Raw genomic sequence first — 15,359 nt, 5'->3', positions numbered from 1 at the left:
TAGGCAGCTTAATGATTAGAGTGGCGGTTTTGGGATTCCGTAAAGATCTGCCTACAAGGTTTCCTTTTCTTCACATAGTTGATAGATATAAAAGCAATTTTTCACCCATATCTTAGGACAAGATTTATGCACTGTTGTGATTATCATTGATTGAGGTACCGTTAATCTCTGAGCCACATACTCCATTCTCTACTATCTTCTAATATGCATTCGTTCATCTCAATAAACATACCTGAAGTTGGGATTCTCTCTATCCGTCAAATCATCAAAAGCGTGCACCATGTCTCTATCATTGGCCTCCCTCACTCCTGCCTCTGCCAACTCATCTCTCTTCTTATTTTCCCTCATCAAGTGCCATCTAAGATAGATTAACACCAGAAGAAGTAATATGTAACAGCCAAGATGGGTAGCAAATGCGATAAAATAGCGTGGCGCATCATTCTTCAGGAAAACCTGAGGACCCACTGCATTTCCGGCCGCCCAACTTATGAAATTTGCAGCCACGACGATGGTTTTCTTGGTTTGACCCGCGACGTTACGGGACATGAGAGTCAGGGCAAGAGTGGCAGTGGACCAGAAAGAGAGCGTTATGTAGTAGGAAATTAAAAGGCCGACTTTGGTACTGAAGTTTGTGTTGCGGACGGTCATGAGAACGATAGTGCCAATGAATGAACTAGATGTTGGGATTAGAAATTAGAATAGTTGGGGGGAGATCGAATGGGTTCACTTACGGTAAGAGGTAGAACGTCATGATTAGAATATTTTGATTATACTTCTTCACCAAGAAGTGACTAGATAGTAACACGATGATGATGTAGAAACCCAAAACCATAGCCAAGAGCTGCGTTTGCAGAACGGTGAAGTTGAATCCTGTGATGATGATATTTGCGAATGCACCCAGTCCACTCGTGGGTAACGTGGTGCATATAGCGATCAAACAATAGCAGTACATTTGCGGATCGGTAAAAGCATCTCTGACGTGCTCGATGCGGAATTTGCGGTTTTGCATGCCCGTTTGGTTGGAGCGGACACGTTCAACCATGAGTTTCTTGTCGGCTTCGCTGAAACATTTGGCCCGCATAGGGGAGTCCGGCATCCAGAATAAGATGAAGAGACCCCAAACAAAGGAGAGACAGGCGTAGGCGACGAAGATCGCTTGCCATGATTTGAGAGGACCGGATTTGAGAAGAGTGAAGCAGTAGGCGAGGAGTCCGCCGAAAATTTGTTGAGCACCCTATATTCATCATCGTTAGATATATCAAGGCATATTGAGATTGGAAGTAAACGTACATTCATCATGTACCAGTATATTACAACTCCGGCTTGTTCTTCTCTTTTGTACCACATACTAGACAAAACCACAAAGATGGGCTGGCAAGCAGCTTCGAAGATTCCGAGAAGGGTACGAGCTACAATCAGACCTTCGAAGTTGTGGCAGAGGGCATGCATTGCGAGTATTACACTCCAAACGCAAACATTGATACCCAAATATTTGGCGATTGGTACGCGTTGAATGATCCAGTTGGTAGGGTATTCCACAACTAGAATACCTATGTATATACAAGTTGTGAGCCATGGATACTGTTCCCATATTAGCCATTGCTCAAATCTGGGAGGGAAACAGATATATAAATACCTGTGCATCGGATACATTAGCATCCTTTCTGATGCCCATAATCGATGTGAAAGCCAATGTTCCTTTATCAAGCGCTTGTAAGAAATATGTCAAAATCATGATAATCAATACCCGTCTATCGATGAGCTTCTTGAGTCGTTTATTCTCATCTTCGCTTATATGAATCAGCACCTCGCTGGTATATTTCGCAACCTCAGAATCGACACGTCCAAAATCCATATGATCTGGCTTGTCAGGTCCTGCATAGAGCATATCTTCAACGTGGGATATGTCGTGATCTGGTTTTGGAATTGGATGAGCCATTCCCTCTGCCTTTGGCGTTTGAGCCGAATCTTCAGTGGAGCCAGCCATGTTCATCTTGGATACTGAGTTGCGGGCTTAGTGGTGAAAGAGATAAGTGAAGTGAGAGAGAATAGAACTCGCAATATCTCACTTTCTGCAGAGGTCATAAAGCTGATATAAATACTGATCATCCCACGAAATCTCGCCCGCTTTGGCCGCATACATGCATGCATCTTCATCCATGGAACAAGGTCGGAGTGAATTTATCCATCCCATGGGAAAGCAGAAAGTGGTTTACGGGGAAGTGGGGTACCTGGTCTTCAACTTGGCATCAAATTCTCGGGGTATCTCGAGGGTATCTCGCTTTCAGGTAACCGAGACGTGGGGTACATAAGCTGCTTTGACAATCGGTTATACACGAGCACCAAACAGAACACCGAATGCAGGAAGATCTACATTCGCCAAAGAAACAGATAAGCAAGTAGATGTGGAGGTGAGTCAAGGATGCCAAGAACGTATTGACTAGGGGTAGCAACCCAACTTGTCAAAAATACACGAGCACTTCTATGAGACCGAATCTGCTGCGCGGTGAACAAAAAATGATCAGCTTTCCCAAAGGATCGTGCAGTATTCTTGCAGTTTATGAACCTTGCCACTGGCCAAGATATTTCAGTCTTGATATCCGCAGAAGTGAAAAGTTTTGTCTCGTATTGCAACTTGGCATCATATCTTTGTGAAACTCTAAGTATGCCAACAAAATCCAAATCATTTTCTTCTTGATAACATGCATAGATTTAGATCAATTGATATTCAAGCTAGTCGCTATTAGCTGATATCTAGGAAACCTCTCAAGAATTATAGTCCCAATTTCATGGTGAAAGAAGGCAGTTTGGCAGAGTCTTTGCTTTCATTACTCTACCAACCCTTTTTCATAGCCAGCTGGAATTTGTATGCCTAGAACAATTAGCGAGCGATTCGAGTCCAAAATTTCGGCAATACGCACCCAAGTAGTGAAATCATCTTTCTGCCCCTCCCAGTCTTTGATCAACAACTCAACTGTAGCAAAACCAGTGAACCAAGTCTCGTCCATGAGCTTGTCAATCGCAGAACTATCTAAATCATAGAATGCACTTGCTAGATCATCCGTGAGGTTTGTGATCTTCTTCATTCTTACAAGTACCTCATCTAAACACTCCACAATACCTGGATCTTCGGAGGATTTCTCCTTCAGTTGGGTAGGTAATTCAGGATGTGGCAAGTAGGGAAGTGTCTTGAACCTTCTCTTCTCGACCGCTTGATACATCAGAATTATGAGTCTCAATCTTTTGGTCGACGACTCGAGCTTTTCACGAATCTTTTCCGGATCGTCCTTGGGTATATGTGGTTGCGATCCAAAGAGATCATCCACGATATCTTGAGGGTCTTTGCTTCCATCATCTTCATCACCACTGTTCTCATCCTCATCCTCGTCATCTGATTCTTCCTCCGCCCATGCTTGCAATTCTTCGAGCGCATCTTTCACCAAATCCCGATATTCTACAGCTTTCTTCATAGCCAATCCTGCTACACCCAAAGTCTTCAAACCCATGACAGAATCACAGGCATCCCATACAACACCTGTCGAAGCCAAACTACCCTTCCCACTTGATTTCCCCGTTCCATTCTTCTTGTCGTCACTCAGAATGTTGCCATCTAATGGAATTGCTTCGATCAGAGTCGATAACTCCGTCAAGACCTTATTCACTCTCCATTTCAGCTCTTCACTCATAGCCTTGGTGTATTTTGCGGCATGGCAAATTTCGACAGCAGATGCAAGGCCTGGTAAAGGTCCCGACACAAGTTCTCGCAAGATTTTACTGATTGCGGAAGGCGTAAAAGGTTTATTGATAATCAAAAGAGACAACTTTGTCGAGTGTGCTTTGATCAAGCTCGCAGAATCATGGGCAAGGTCGATGGCATTGACATCGGCGTGCTCGGGTTGCTCTTTCTTTTCAGTCCATGACCCCTCCTTCACATCTTCTGGAGCTTTCGCCGAAGCTTGTAGTTGTAATATCAAATTTTTGATGCTTTCGACGGTAGATTCCAGGAGAGCCAAGTCATTGCCGGGTTTCTTTTCGGTGTCGGCCATGATATCGTTGTTGTAGTGTAAATTCAATAGTTATGACGCTGAGAAAACTGAAGTCTGAAAACTATTTTCTTGGTGGGGGTTTCCGTGCGAATCCCATAGGTAGTGCGACGCGATATTCACCCCTGTAATGTGTCGATAAGCTTCAAGCAACCACCAAAATTCCCTTTACCATCCCGATAATAATGCGCTGACACCTTTTTCAGTCCAAACTAAAAAGAATGTCTACACAGGAAAAAGCAGCAGCCGCTGCTCAAGCACCATCCAGAACTCTGGTCGTTGACAATGGAGCTTACACTATCAAAGCTGGATTCTCATCTCCAGAATCCACGGATTCACCACGAATTATACCCAATTGCATGGCCCGCGACCGCGAAAAGAAGGTTTACATTGGATCACAACTCGACAATTGTAAGGATTTTGGAGATATCGTTTTTCGTAGGCCCGTCGAAAAAGGATACTTGGTGAATTGGGAGGCAGAAAAGGAAATATGGGAGCACGAATTCTTTGACAAAAAAGCGCCATTACATTGCGATCCACGAGAGACGGGTCTCATATTAACAGAGGCTCCTAATGCGCTGCCAGTGCTGCAAACAAATTGTGACCAAATGGTCTTCGAGGAATTTGGCTTCGTTAGCTACTATCGGTGCCCTGGTATGTAGTGATATATATTATGTTGTGTTATAACTGCGTATATTAATGAATATCCAGGTCCAATTCTTAATTCGTATAACGACATTCAAGGAATCTTCAAAGGGCCAGCTAGAGATCCTTCGCAGCCTCTTCTCCCCGCCGAAATAATACTCCTCATCGATGCCGGATATTCTTATACGACCATTACACCTGTGCTACGAGGGCGCCCTTTACAATCGGCAATCAGGAGGTTAGAAGTTGGAGGCAAGCTCATGACAAATTATTTAACACGCTTAATATCTCTTCGCCAGTACGACATGCGCAACGACACTTATTTGGTCAATGAAATTAAGGAAGCATGTTGTTATGTATCAAGGGACTTCAATGGAGATATGGAGAAAACGTGGAAAGGAACTAGAGGAGACCGAAGAGAAATATTTGAGACAGGTGGTGGAATAGCGAAAGATTATGTTCTCCCGGATTATCATAATCGGTCTCAAGGTTTCGTGCGAGATCATGATCCATTACAAGCAGGAAAACTAAAACAGCTGACCAAGGGGAAGCTGGCAGAAGCTGCGGAAGATATTTTGACTTTGAGAAACGAAAGATTCACGGTTCCAGAATTACTGTTTAATCCATCGGACATTGGTATGCGACAATCGGGCATTGCTCAACTAGTCATGGAAAGTCTTTCTGCTTTACCAATGGGTCTATGGCCAGCGCTTCTCGCAAACATTATTGTCGTAGGAGGCAGCTCAAAGATAGAAGGATTTATTTTGAGACTGCAACTTGAGATTAAGGCTCTTGCTCCAGCGGAGTGTTACGTTCGTTGTGCGAGGCCAGAACATCCTATCATCAGCACTTGGAATGGTGGAGCAGAATTGGCGAGACATCCTGATGTCTTGAAGAAGCTATCAGTAACGAAGCAAGAGTATGACGAACACGGAAGTGCTTGGGTCGCCAAAAAGTTTGGAGGCAAATAAGGAGCATTTTGAAGTATACAATACCCTTCTCCAAACGTACGAATTCGAGCATCTTTTGTCCAACCAACCTTGATGGGCAGTCTCACTTCCTTTCGGAAAATAATGTGGTGGCTACGTATACATGAATTGCACCAAGGCGAACGGGACGATGATCAAAATACTTTACACAGTTATTATACTTGGTAAACCTCAAATCGCTAACTGGTTTCCTTAAAACAATAATCAAGACGCCAGATTGTATCGTATATCCAATCCACCAACGACACTTCAGCACAACAACGAAAAGACATCTACTGCAAGTCACTACCATGTCAAGTGAGATTCCAATGGGATTGATCACTCACAATTAAATGACACTGGAACTCGCATTACATTTTGCCCCTGCAAGCTGCTAGGCAGGCCGCAGATCCAATTATACTACCGGTGCCTACTTCTGGTATAGGTGGAAGACTAAATCCTGCCGCTGGATTACCAAAAGCCGCAGCTATTATATCCGGTGGCAATTGTGCAAGTCCATTAAGAACGTTCTGTGTGCCTGCATCCTCCGAATTCAGCGCTGATACAAGAGTAGCCTTGGTACAACCTTGATTTCATTCAGCATTGATTTCTCAGTTTATAGGGACAAATAGTACCTAAATTTTGCATACTGTGAATACTTCCTCTCGGGAAGATTGTCATCTGCCATGGCCTTAGTGTTTGGTTGACAACCTTCGCCCCATTTTCCTCAATCATCCACGTCTGCGTTACACCCTCGACTGCCACTACAAAGTTCGTGCCTCGTGGGTGGTAATGAGGAGGTAACATTCCACATGGTCCCAAGTTAATCAGAGCCATCGTCATACCGTAACTAGTCGAAGCAGGGAATGTAGCAGCATCAGCGTTGACGACGGCACCTGGTGTATAGGTGTAGTGGGGCTGCGTAGTGAAATCGAAAAACCAAGTCAGGTTGTTGTTTAACAAAAAGCTCATTTTGTCGAGCTGAGTAGAGGCAACTTTGATCTCGCCATCGAGGATAGAATTTATCGTCACATCGATGCACTGAATGGAAATCGCGAGTATGCCTAACGAGGCAATTGCGAGTTTTGGGAACATGATGACGATTGGACGTTCGAGCAACCAATTTCAGGTAACCGAATTATTTCCGAGTGTTCGACGGCAGACTGCAGGATCAAGAGCGGATGCGGTGTGATAGAAGATGATGCAGTGAAACTCATTAGGAGTATTCCAAGAGCTTTATACATGAACCGGCCATTCGGTCATTGTTCCATGACTGAAACAAGAGACACAGTATAGAACGCCACTCCTTGAGCCATTTGATTGTTATCATAACTTCATTTCCGCTGGCTTCTTTTCGTGGCGTGTGATGATGGGAATGAAAGATCAATGGTCTATTAATGTGCCACTGAACGTGGTAGCATGGTACGATTATAATTAACGATGGGACGAGCGTTACTTTTATGAGACAGATCCTCATATTCTCTGGGATCGTTTGTGACTTCAGCTTGTGGCAGATGCGGAGAATGTATAAATGCACAAATAGATATCCATGAACTTTCTCACAATTCTATCATGACGCCTCGTACACTCCCCTAAAGTGCTAATTTCTTTCTTCGTCTAATATATTTTGCCTCAAGGACGGAACTCTTTGCAATGTTTCGTTGAAGCTCGGAGCAGATCACCTTTAGCTCATGTTCTTTTCTTTCGATATATCAATGCTACTCTGAATACATGCATGCAAGGTCTCTGCAGCAGGTAACACGGGTGATAGCTTTTATTGGGTATATTGTGCTTCATGCCTTTCATTTCAATAGTTCGGCACTTTTGAACAAAATTGTAACTGCAGGGCGTACCCACAAACTCAACATCAATCTATGATGAGTATGTTCTGTCATGATATATGTAATTGCATCTCAAGTAGACACTCTATCCTCTTACTGATTCCTCTCGCGGAGCAAAACTTCCCTTGTACATCTACATACCCGTTCCCATGGTGGTTAACTTCCTATCATTTCTCATCTACTACCACACACTCCTCTTCCCTATTTAACCGAACCCATGGAATCACTATTTATATGCGTGGGGGTACACAAAAAACATGAAAAGACAGACAAAGACACAATATACAGCAGAATCTAGCCACCTACCCCCAACACATTGGAAATATCAAATTTTCTTTTCCCGCCCTTCCCTTCACGCCACCTCCCTTCACTTTCCAACCACGAATTACCGAGATGAAATCTCGAGAATTAAGATTGTGCTATACATACCTAGCGCTGCTCCTTGGAGAATATAGATCTTCTTCCTCTTTTTCTTTCCCGAGTCCATATACATGAGGATTTTGGAATAGGATAGGATAGGATATGATAGTAGTTTAATATTATAGGATTATATTGTACTACCTCTAGTATACCTCTAGCATATATATAAACTACACACTATCCACTACACATACACACATACACACATACACACATACACACATACACACATACACACATACACACATACACACATACACACATACACACATACACACATACATACATACCATATACCATATACCATATACCATATACCACCCACCAATCTCAATCTCACCTCTCTCATAGAGTCATAATCTAACTATCCAAGTTACCTAGATATCTATCTACCCATCCACCCACCCAGCTACCCAGCTACCTACCTAGACTCTCCAAATCTATCTATCTATCTATCTACCTACCTAGTCCAAGATGAATAGGCGAAGCGAGCGTACCAGAGCACACCACACCACACCAGACCACACCAAATCATCTTTAAAGTTAAAATTCAAAATTTAGAGTCTAAAATATAAAATCTAAACCCTAAAATCTAAGCCCTAAACCCTAAACCCTAAACCCTAAAATCCAAAATATGAAATATGAAATATGAAGTATGAACTCTGAACTCTGAACTCTGAAGTATGAAGTATGAAGTATGAACTTTATTTATCTAACTATCTACCACCTCTTCACTACACTACACTATACTACACTACACCACTAACTAATACATGAGGAATGTATAGGAGATGAAAGTAGTATCTGTTGATATGTAGGAAGTATGTATTGATATCTCAGTACGAGGATGAATTCATGAATGGATGGATGGATGGATGAATGGATAAGTAGATAAAAGGGGATGATGAGGGGTAATGAATAGAAAAAGGGTATAAGAAGGGAAAATATAGAGGATATCAAGCTGCTATAGACAACATGGTTTATACTTGAATACAAATAGGATAAATGGGATATTGGAAGTGTATCACTTGCCTAGATAATTATTCATACAAGAGAGATGTTTCATTTCCAACTGAATTTCGAATTTCAAGAGGGTGAGAATCATATAGAAACATCAATTCCAACCGTGGATTATTATTCATTTCCAATTCAGCCATCAAAGATATGTTCTAAAGTTCGATTTACCATCTTTTCAATCCACACATACAACCCCAAAATTACCTACAATAACATGTTACAACCACCCACAAGTGACAACTCCCCGTCAGAATCTACAAATTGGCCTTTACCCACAATCCCAATTTCTCCAAGCCTGGATGACCATCATACAAATCCCTTTCCACCGCTCTAGCATTAACATATTTAGGACCCAACTCACTAACCTTCTCCACGCCTAAAAGTCTCATGCAAGTTTCCATTTCGGCTTTGAGGACTAGTAGGTGTATATGTTAGCAAATTCCCCAATTTAATGCCAATGACTTTTCGAGAAGTAAAGATGAAAAGCAAACACTGCTGAAACAAACAAATCAGAAAATACATACTCTCAAAAGTTCTCTCAACACCCTCTGGACCACCAGCCCCAAGACCGAATAATGCAGCTCTGCCGACCCCCACAGCTTTAGCTCCAAGACATAATGCTTTCACTACATCTGTACCTCTCTTGATGCCACCATCGACCCAAACTTCTATCCTACCGAGAACCTCCGGGCAGTATTTCTGGATTTCGAGGAGTGTGTGGATAGCAGGTGGTGCTGTATCCAGAGCTCTTCCTCCATGATTCGAAAGAAGAATACCCTTAACTTGTGGTGCATATTGAGATGCTAGATATGCATCTTCATGGGTTTGGATACCCTTCAAGACAATTGGCATTTTAGTATGTTTAGCCAACCACTGCAGGGTAGATTTCCAAGTCAAGTCTGCAGCTGTTCCCATGAACAATTGTTTCCCCACCCCTCCTTTACCAGCTGGCGGACTGTTATCTTCCGCCTTATCCTTGGCTTTTACTCCTGAAGAAACAGGTAAGCTAGCTCCTACATCCTTTTGCCTCTCATCATGTTCTCTCTTTCCCGGCACTGGCGCATCTAGAGTCAAAACGATAAATTTGTACTTATCACTCATAGCATTAATCCTCTGCAGCATAGCTTCACTCTTCTTCCTATCATTTTGCACATACAACTGCCAACCGAAGATCTGCCCTGGTAGTGAACCCTCTACAATTTGTTCAGGGGTCATGCTCGCATTATTCGACACAATTTGCACAGCACCAAAGTTCGAAATTCCCTTCGCAATGCCCTGTTCACCAGCCGGATGAGATAATCTTGCCATTGCTGCTGGCGATACAAAAATCGGCAATCCAACTTTCTGTCCCAGCATCGTGGTGGAAGAATCACATTTTGTGCAATCGACAAAGACTCGTGGTCGCAGGAGAATCTGTCGATATACCGCATTATTGAAGTTTTTCGACCAAAGATCATCTGCCGCTGAATAATAATATGACCAGCATTTATTTGAAATCTTCTTCGTGGCCAATTGCTCGATCTCATCAAGATTAAGGAGAGTCTTGACATCCGCATCTATATCAACTGCATCTTCATTATTATCTTTTGAATCCGCCGCTTCAACGGGAGAACTCTTTGTTTTCTCTTCAATCGGTTGTTTTAGTTCCGAAGCGTCAATCTTGCCGAGGATTTTGGAGGCGTCGAGATTCTCTTCGAGGGTTCCAGGCGGATGAATCATTTCAAATTCCTCGGTAGCGTCAAGGTTACCGGCGAGGCTGAGAACGATTTTGGATCCGCCAGGGTGATTGGGGAGAAATTCCGTGACATCGTAGACGGTTGAATTGATGCATACCCAGCAGGATTCTGGTGTATTGTGGGATGAGACTATGTGTTGTTTGTATTAGTTTATGGAAATGAATGCTGGAAATGAGTGAAATGGGACGGGATTGATCAAAGCAGATATGATGACTGAGGAAACATTGAATAGGGATCATAGACAGTAGAGATGAGTAGAAGAAAAGACTATACCTTCTGAGCCCTTAAACGTCTTCGTCATTTTGACACAACCTCGAGGTGTTTTCTCCAACGGACAGTTGAACGATGTAATAAATAGATGCAATCCTTAAGGTTATATCCTCAAAAATCCATATACCCATGGAAAATAAACAAATTACACAGTATAATAAGACTCAAGGAAATATAAGAATATAATTAGACATAATCCAATCAACGGGACACCAGATACGAATAATATAACCCAAAATGGATAAGTTAATCGAATCAAGCTTCACTTCACTTCATGCGAAATCACTCAAAGAGGCATTCCCCGGCGATTTCGGCCCTCTTTAAACCGGAAGATGCAGTCCCCATAAATAAATCTGGGGTTGAACGGAGAAAAGTGACGATGTGGACTCCACTTTTTATTTTATTCATCGTTCTGTCATGGAGAGCGAATCAAGGAATGAATGCGATTGGTAATTCCGTTTATGTATGAGTTAATAAGATGCCAGCTTGTTAGGGAGACTCGAAGTTTTGTGTGTACCTACCCTAGACCTTGATGAATGGTGATGTGATATCAACAAGACAACGAGAGTATACATGGAAGAAATTATAACCTACCTACCTACATCGCCAAGGTACCCAGGGATATCTTGAAGAATTTAAAGAAAGAGTAAGAACTGAGGTGTGAAAGATAGAAACGACCTCCTCCCTCCACTTATGGATGATCATGTATCATGTGTTACAAATATTACATACTCTATACTCCATACTCCATACACCAATATATCATTTACATTTAGATCTAGACGATGAAATGATCTTTCCGGCCTCCCAAGTAGCGGTGAATGAAGTTGGTTATAGGTTAGATGGAAGCATAAGAAAGCATGGCATAAAAGCTATCAGACTATTTCACACATTATTTGATTCTATGAAAAGAAAAACATCGTCATCTATGGGTTATAGTAAAAGGGTATCACAGTCTTCCTTCGCTTCGCTAACTACCTAGCAGTCCTAATCTATCTATCATACAAGTAATGGTATCATTCTCCATCGTTGACCTCGCGCACCCTCTTCACCACCCCAAATTCCCAATCCATCACATGCCAATCCATTGTACTTCTATAACCTTCAAATGTGGATTGTGAAATCTTGTGCAGCCAAGTTTCGACCATACCGTTTAAACTCCTTCAATGCTCCATTCACACGGTATAATTTCAATAGCACAAAATTCCACTCGCTAAAAGACATCGCGCGTTTCAAAATGGCGTGGCAAAGAAAGAAAAAAAACGCCTACAAACCATGCTGTGTATAATTTAAGTCGAACAATAAAACACCGTAACTCATTTACAAAGCTTCAGTAACCCAAGAACTTTGATTTGACAAGAGTATTTTATGGTCTCCATTGCTTCTTGGGATTACCTTTGCTATCAGTTGTGGATGTGCTGCTACCTCTGTTTGGTGCGGGACTATCCCTGCCAGCCATTTCCGAGTTTCTACCTCGTGGGGTGGGAAGAAGGCTAATCCTTCTGCTGGTAGCTAACGAGCTAGCAGGTCTCCGAACCACCGGGCTGCTAGCTCTGGCTTCATATGAATACGAAGGTTGCATCGAGGAGCGACGGTTATTGCCTGTCAGGTTGGACATGGAAGACTTGCTAGCCAGAACACGGGGACGGGAAGGTGAATTAACTGATAGTGTATGTTGAGAGTATGGTCCAGGGGTGGAGAGGTCTCGTCGTACTGTTCGCGAAGCCGGCCTATTGCCTGAGGGAGTTATGGGTTCTCGTATGACTGGAGAGGCTGTATTCCCGCGGCCCAGTGGGCTTCGGAGTGGTATTTTGGAATCAGATGTATTGGACCTGGTAGACCGATTTGATTGGGTGGAACTTGGTGTTGTGACACTAAGAGGTTTGAAGCCATGGCCAATAAGTATATCACTGGTATTAGTGCTGGTATTCCATCGAGGTCGATTGTCACTGGGTGTATTGGAAGGTCGGGGGAGTCGACCAGTTGGAGTTGCAGAGCTTTGTCGGGGAGGAATAGGGGATGGGGAAGCTCGACTGAAAGATCGAGGAGGTTGTCCAACACTTAAATTCCTTCTTGCTCCAGTCACACTACTTCTGCCACTGGAACGTATCTTTCCATTCCTTGCGGGTGTTGTGGGATCAAGTTTACTACTTAGATTTGACATTATCACCGAGGATGCAGGCGAACTTCCTGGTGTGTCATTGTTCAAGCTTCCAATGGTTGAGCGATCATTCGAAACCATACTTGAAATTGAATCTCTGAGCTGCTGGTTTCTGCGATCTGACTGGAGTTCTTCAAGTATTGTGTCCAATTCGTTCATTTGATCTTTCAATGAATCCCACCTCTGTTGCATATCTGAGTGTAATCTCAAGATTTCACCATTGACTGTGAGGCGATCCTTTACTCCTTTCTCGATAATTGATAGAACCCTTTCGATGGCTGGTCCGTAGTGCATTTTCTTCGCTTCGTAACTTTCGATCTTCTTGCCCATTGTAGCAGGGTTGTTTAGATGGACCCCAGTATCAAGAGACTCCTTCAACTTGGCACAGCTTCTTTCGACAGATTCGTACATTTTCTGTGCTTGTCGACCCGCACCGCGGAAGACGAGAACCCAACGATCTTCTCCAAGTTCCCTTCGTAATGATTCAGCATCTTTCTCGAGAGATTTCCAACTTTTCTCCAAACCACCTCGTCGGCTTTCTAGTTCGTCGCAGGCCGTGGGAAATATCGTTTCGGCTCTAGCATGAAACGTAGATAATCTCATAGGCAAAAAGTCCAAAGAAGCTCTCAGGGGCTGCATTCTTGCAAACAATGCTAAAAGGCTTGAATCGTCTTGCGCCATTATTGGTGTAACTGGCGAGTTCGGGCTCAGAGGAAAGGCTGCTGAAGATGGCATACCAAATCGACTATTGGCCTGTAACCTCGACTTAGATGAGGGCGTTTCTTCTACAATTGTCTCGAGCTCTTTGATATCAACTCCGTCGTTGTCGGCTTCTGCCAAGGACTTGTGCCGCTTCTCTTCCATTTCAAAAACGAGTCGCGCCAGAATGTCCACTTCATTGCCTATATCTCCCAAAACTGTATTCCATAATTCCTCCCATTCCATAGCAATCTCAACCGAATTTTTTACACCCTTGAGAGTTCTCCTTATCTTTTCCCATTCCTCAAGGATGCTTTCTACCTGTAGTACGACCTTTTGAAGTTCGTCTGCAGGAACCGTAGCAATATCTGGGCGTTCTTGTAAAGACTCGATGGCTGAAACGTAAATATTAATTAATTTTTCGAAACGTGTAATCGCATTATCCACTTCCTCTAGCCCTTCTCTACCACCAGCTGCTGCCCATTCTACGTCATCCTCTCCATCTAGGCCAGAAACAACATCTGATGCTTTTGATATCCAACTTCTAATTTGTTCTGCGGCTCCCATTAATGCCTTCGATGCAGATTTTGAGCTGGGAATTGCGGATATTTTCGTTGACAACGAGGCTGCATCTGGTAGTTGCAAAGACGTCAATTGAGCAAGTTGACTGGCAAAAGACGCTCGCGATAAAGTGTAAATTGAGCCTGCCCGTTGATGGCCAAAGGGATTGAAGTAGGATGAAACATCATTTGAAGATTCGCTGGGTGTTGTCGCAGTTGGCGGAGTATCTTTAGCTATGGGAGGTGGAGGTGTTTCGTCTTCTTGAATAGGAGGTGGAGGAATTTCGTCTTTGTGGATAGGAGGTGGAGGTATTTCAATCTCTTTTACAGGAGGTATATTTCGTTCGATATGCGCCTGCTTTATGTCTGCCATTGTTTTCGTGCCATTTCCATTTGTATGTTCTGGCAATCGATACTTCTGCGAATCCATTCCTATAAGGTCAACATTTGTTGTCATGTCCTGGTTAACAAAGTTATCAAGCGAAGGCGTTGAATGCGTGGCACTGTCAAGTACTCGCGTGTCACTAATGTTGATCTCTCGAAGGTTGGTCTCTTTAAAGCTGCCACCAGTTACTTGAGGAGTCAAGAGACCAATGCTGCCACTCCAAGCACGACCTCGTCGGTGAATATGCGAACTCGTAGAATTAGCGCGGTGGAGGTGATCAAGCTGGCGAATTTGATCTTCAGGAATGCGGCCAATTCGGTCAACTGGTGAAATTGTCGTTGCTGAATTTGGATCGGGATCTTTTCCAAAACCTAACGCTGCAAGTCGAGCAGCAAGACCGGGCGATGGTTTTCGCACAGTTCGTGGTTTTCGATCGTGATCTTTATCTGGCGTTGAAGGTGTAGAGTCGTCGGATTGCATGCCGGGACTCGAGATATATTCCGACCGGGGTCGCAAAAATGTATCGGATCGCGAAAGCGCGTCTTTAAGCACAGTCATTTGAGTGGATTTGGCAATCTATCTTTGGGAATTCATGGATTTTCAAAGGCGCAAAA

At 43.2% G+C, this 15,359-nt stretch overlaps 6 protein-coding genes across 6 annotated transcripts; 1 reads left to right on the top strand and 5 right to left on the bottom strand.

Annotated features, from left to right (window-relative positions):
• Nucleotides 1-219: 219 nt before the first annotated feature.
• EAF01_000234 (uncharacterized protein) lies at nt 220-1,993 on the bottom strand (the record flags this gene model as incomplete). The annotated part of the gene is made up of 4 exons (XM_038908484.1): nt 220-673; nt 732-1,234; nt 1,291-1,581; nt 1,637-1,993. The coding sequence occupies 4 exons, from the start codon at nt 1,991-1,993 to the stop codon at nt 220-222; spliced, it is 1,605 nt and encodes a 534-aa protein (XP_038775390.1).
• A 320-nt stretch (nt 1,994-2,313) lies between these two features.
• EAF01_000233 (uncharacterized protein) lies at nt 2,314-4,084 on the bottom strand. The gene is made up of 2 exons (XM_038908483.1): nt 2,922-4,084; nt 2,314-2,872 (listed from the first exon to the last, which is right to left on the bottom strand). Exons 1-2 carry the CDS (start codon nt 4,044-4,046, stop codon nt 2,834-2,836), a joined length of 1,164 nt encoding a protein of 387 aa, XP_038775389.1. The 5' UTR covers nt 4,047-4,084; the 3' UTR covers nt 2,314-2,833.
• Nucleotides 4,085-4,264: 180 nt separating this feature from the next.
• EAF01_000232 (uncharacterized protein) lies at nt 4,265-5,659 on the top strand (the record flags this gene model as incomplete). Its single annotated transcript, XM_038908482.1, has 2 exons — nt 4,265-4,697; nt 4,755-5,659. 2 exons carry the CDS (start codon nt 4,265-4,267, stop codon nt 5,657-5,659), a joined length of 1,338 nt encoding a protein of 445 aa, XP_038775388.1.
• A 368-nt stretch (nt 5,660-6,027) lies between these two features.
• On the bottom strand, nt 6,028-6,751 carry EAF01_000231 (uncharacterized protein; the record flags this gene model as incomplete). Its single annotated transcript, XM_038908481.1, has 2 exons — nt 6,028-6,242; nt 6,292-6,751. The coding sequence occupies 2 exons, from the start codon at nt 6,749-6,751 to the stop codon at nt 6,028-6,030; spliced, it is 675 nt and encodes a 224-aa protein (XP_038775387.1).
• A 2,239-nt stretch (nt 6,752-8,990) lies between these two features.
• Nucleotides 8,991-11,150, bottom strand: EAF01_000230 (uncharacterized protein). Its single transcript, XM_038908480.1, has 3 exons — nt 10,944-11,150; nt 9,459-10,799; nt 8,991-9,349 (listed from the first exon to the last, which is right to left on the bottom strand). Exons 1-3 carry the CDS (start codon nt 10,969-10,971, stop codon nt 9,189-9,191), a joined length of 1,530 nt encoding a protein of 509 aa, XP_038775386.1. The 5' UTR covers nt 10,972-11,150; the 3' UTR covers nt 8,991-9,188.
• A 1,156-nt stretch (nt 11,151-12,306) lies between these two features.
• Nucleotides 12,307-15,303, bottom strand: EAF01_000229 (uncharacterized protein; the record flags this gene model as incomplete). The annotated part of the gene is made up of 1 exon (XM_038908479.1): nt 12,307-15,303. One exon carries the CDS (start codon nt 15,301-15,303, stop codon nt 12,307-12,309), a length of 2,997 nt encoding a protein of 998 aa, XP_038775385.1.
• Nucleotides 15,304-15,359: the final 56 nt, after the last annotated feature.

The sequence above is a fragment of the Botrytis porri genome (genome assembly GCF_014898465.1).
Source record: "Botrytis porri strain MUCL 3234 chromosome Unknown BPOR_001, whole genome shotgun sequence".
Lineage (NCBI taxonomy): Eukaryota > Fungi > Ascomycota > Leotiomycetes > Helotiales > Sclerotiniaceae > Botrytis > Botrytis porri.
The sequence above is the reverse complement of the archived record's forward strand: the minus strand, read 5'-3'. Positions and strand labels throughout refer to the sequence as shown.

What these genes read in the sequence shown, in the direction of transcription:
- EAF01_000233 (XM_038908483.1), bottom strand. Translation starts at nt 4,046, where the DNA reads ATGGCCGACACCGAAAAGAAACCCGGCAATGACTTGGCTCTCCTGGAA. An exon ending in AAGATGATTTCACTACTTGG is followed by an intron (nt 2,873 to 2,921) that starts GTGCGTATTGCC and finishes TAATTGTTCTAG; the next exon opens with GCATACAAATTCCAGCTGGC.
- EAF01_000230 (XM_038908480.1), bottom strand. Translation starts at nt 10,971, where the DNA reads ATGACGAAGACGTTTAAGGGCTCAGAAG. An exon ending in GACGTTTAAGGGCTCAGAAG is followed by an intron (nt 10,800 to 10,943) that starts GTATAGTCTTTT and finishes AACAACACATAG; the next exon opens with TCTCATCCCACAATACACCA. An exon ending in TGTTGAGAGAACTTTTGAGA is followed by an intron (nt 9,350 to 9,458) that starts GTATGTATTTTC and finishes TACACCTACTAG; the next exon opens with TCCTCAAAGCCGAAATGGAA.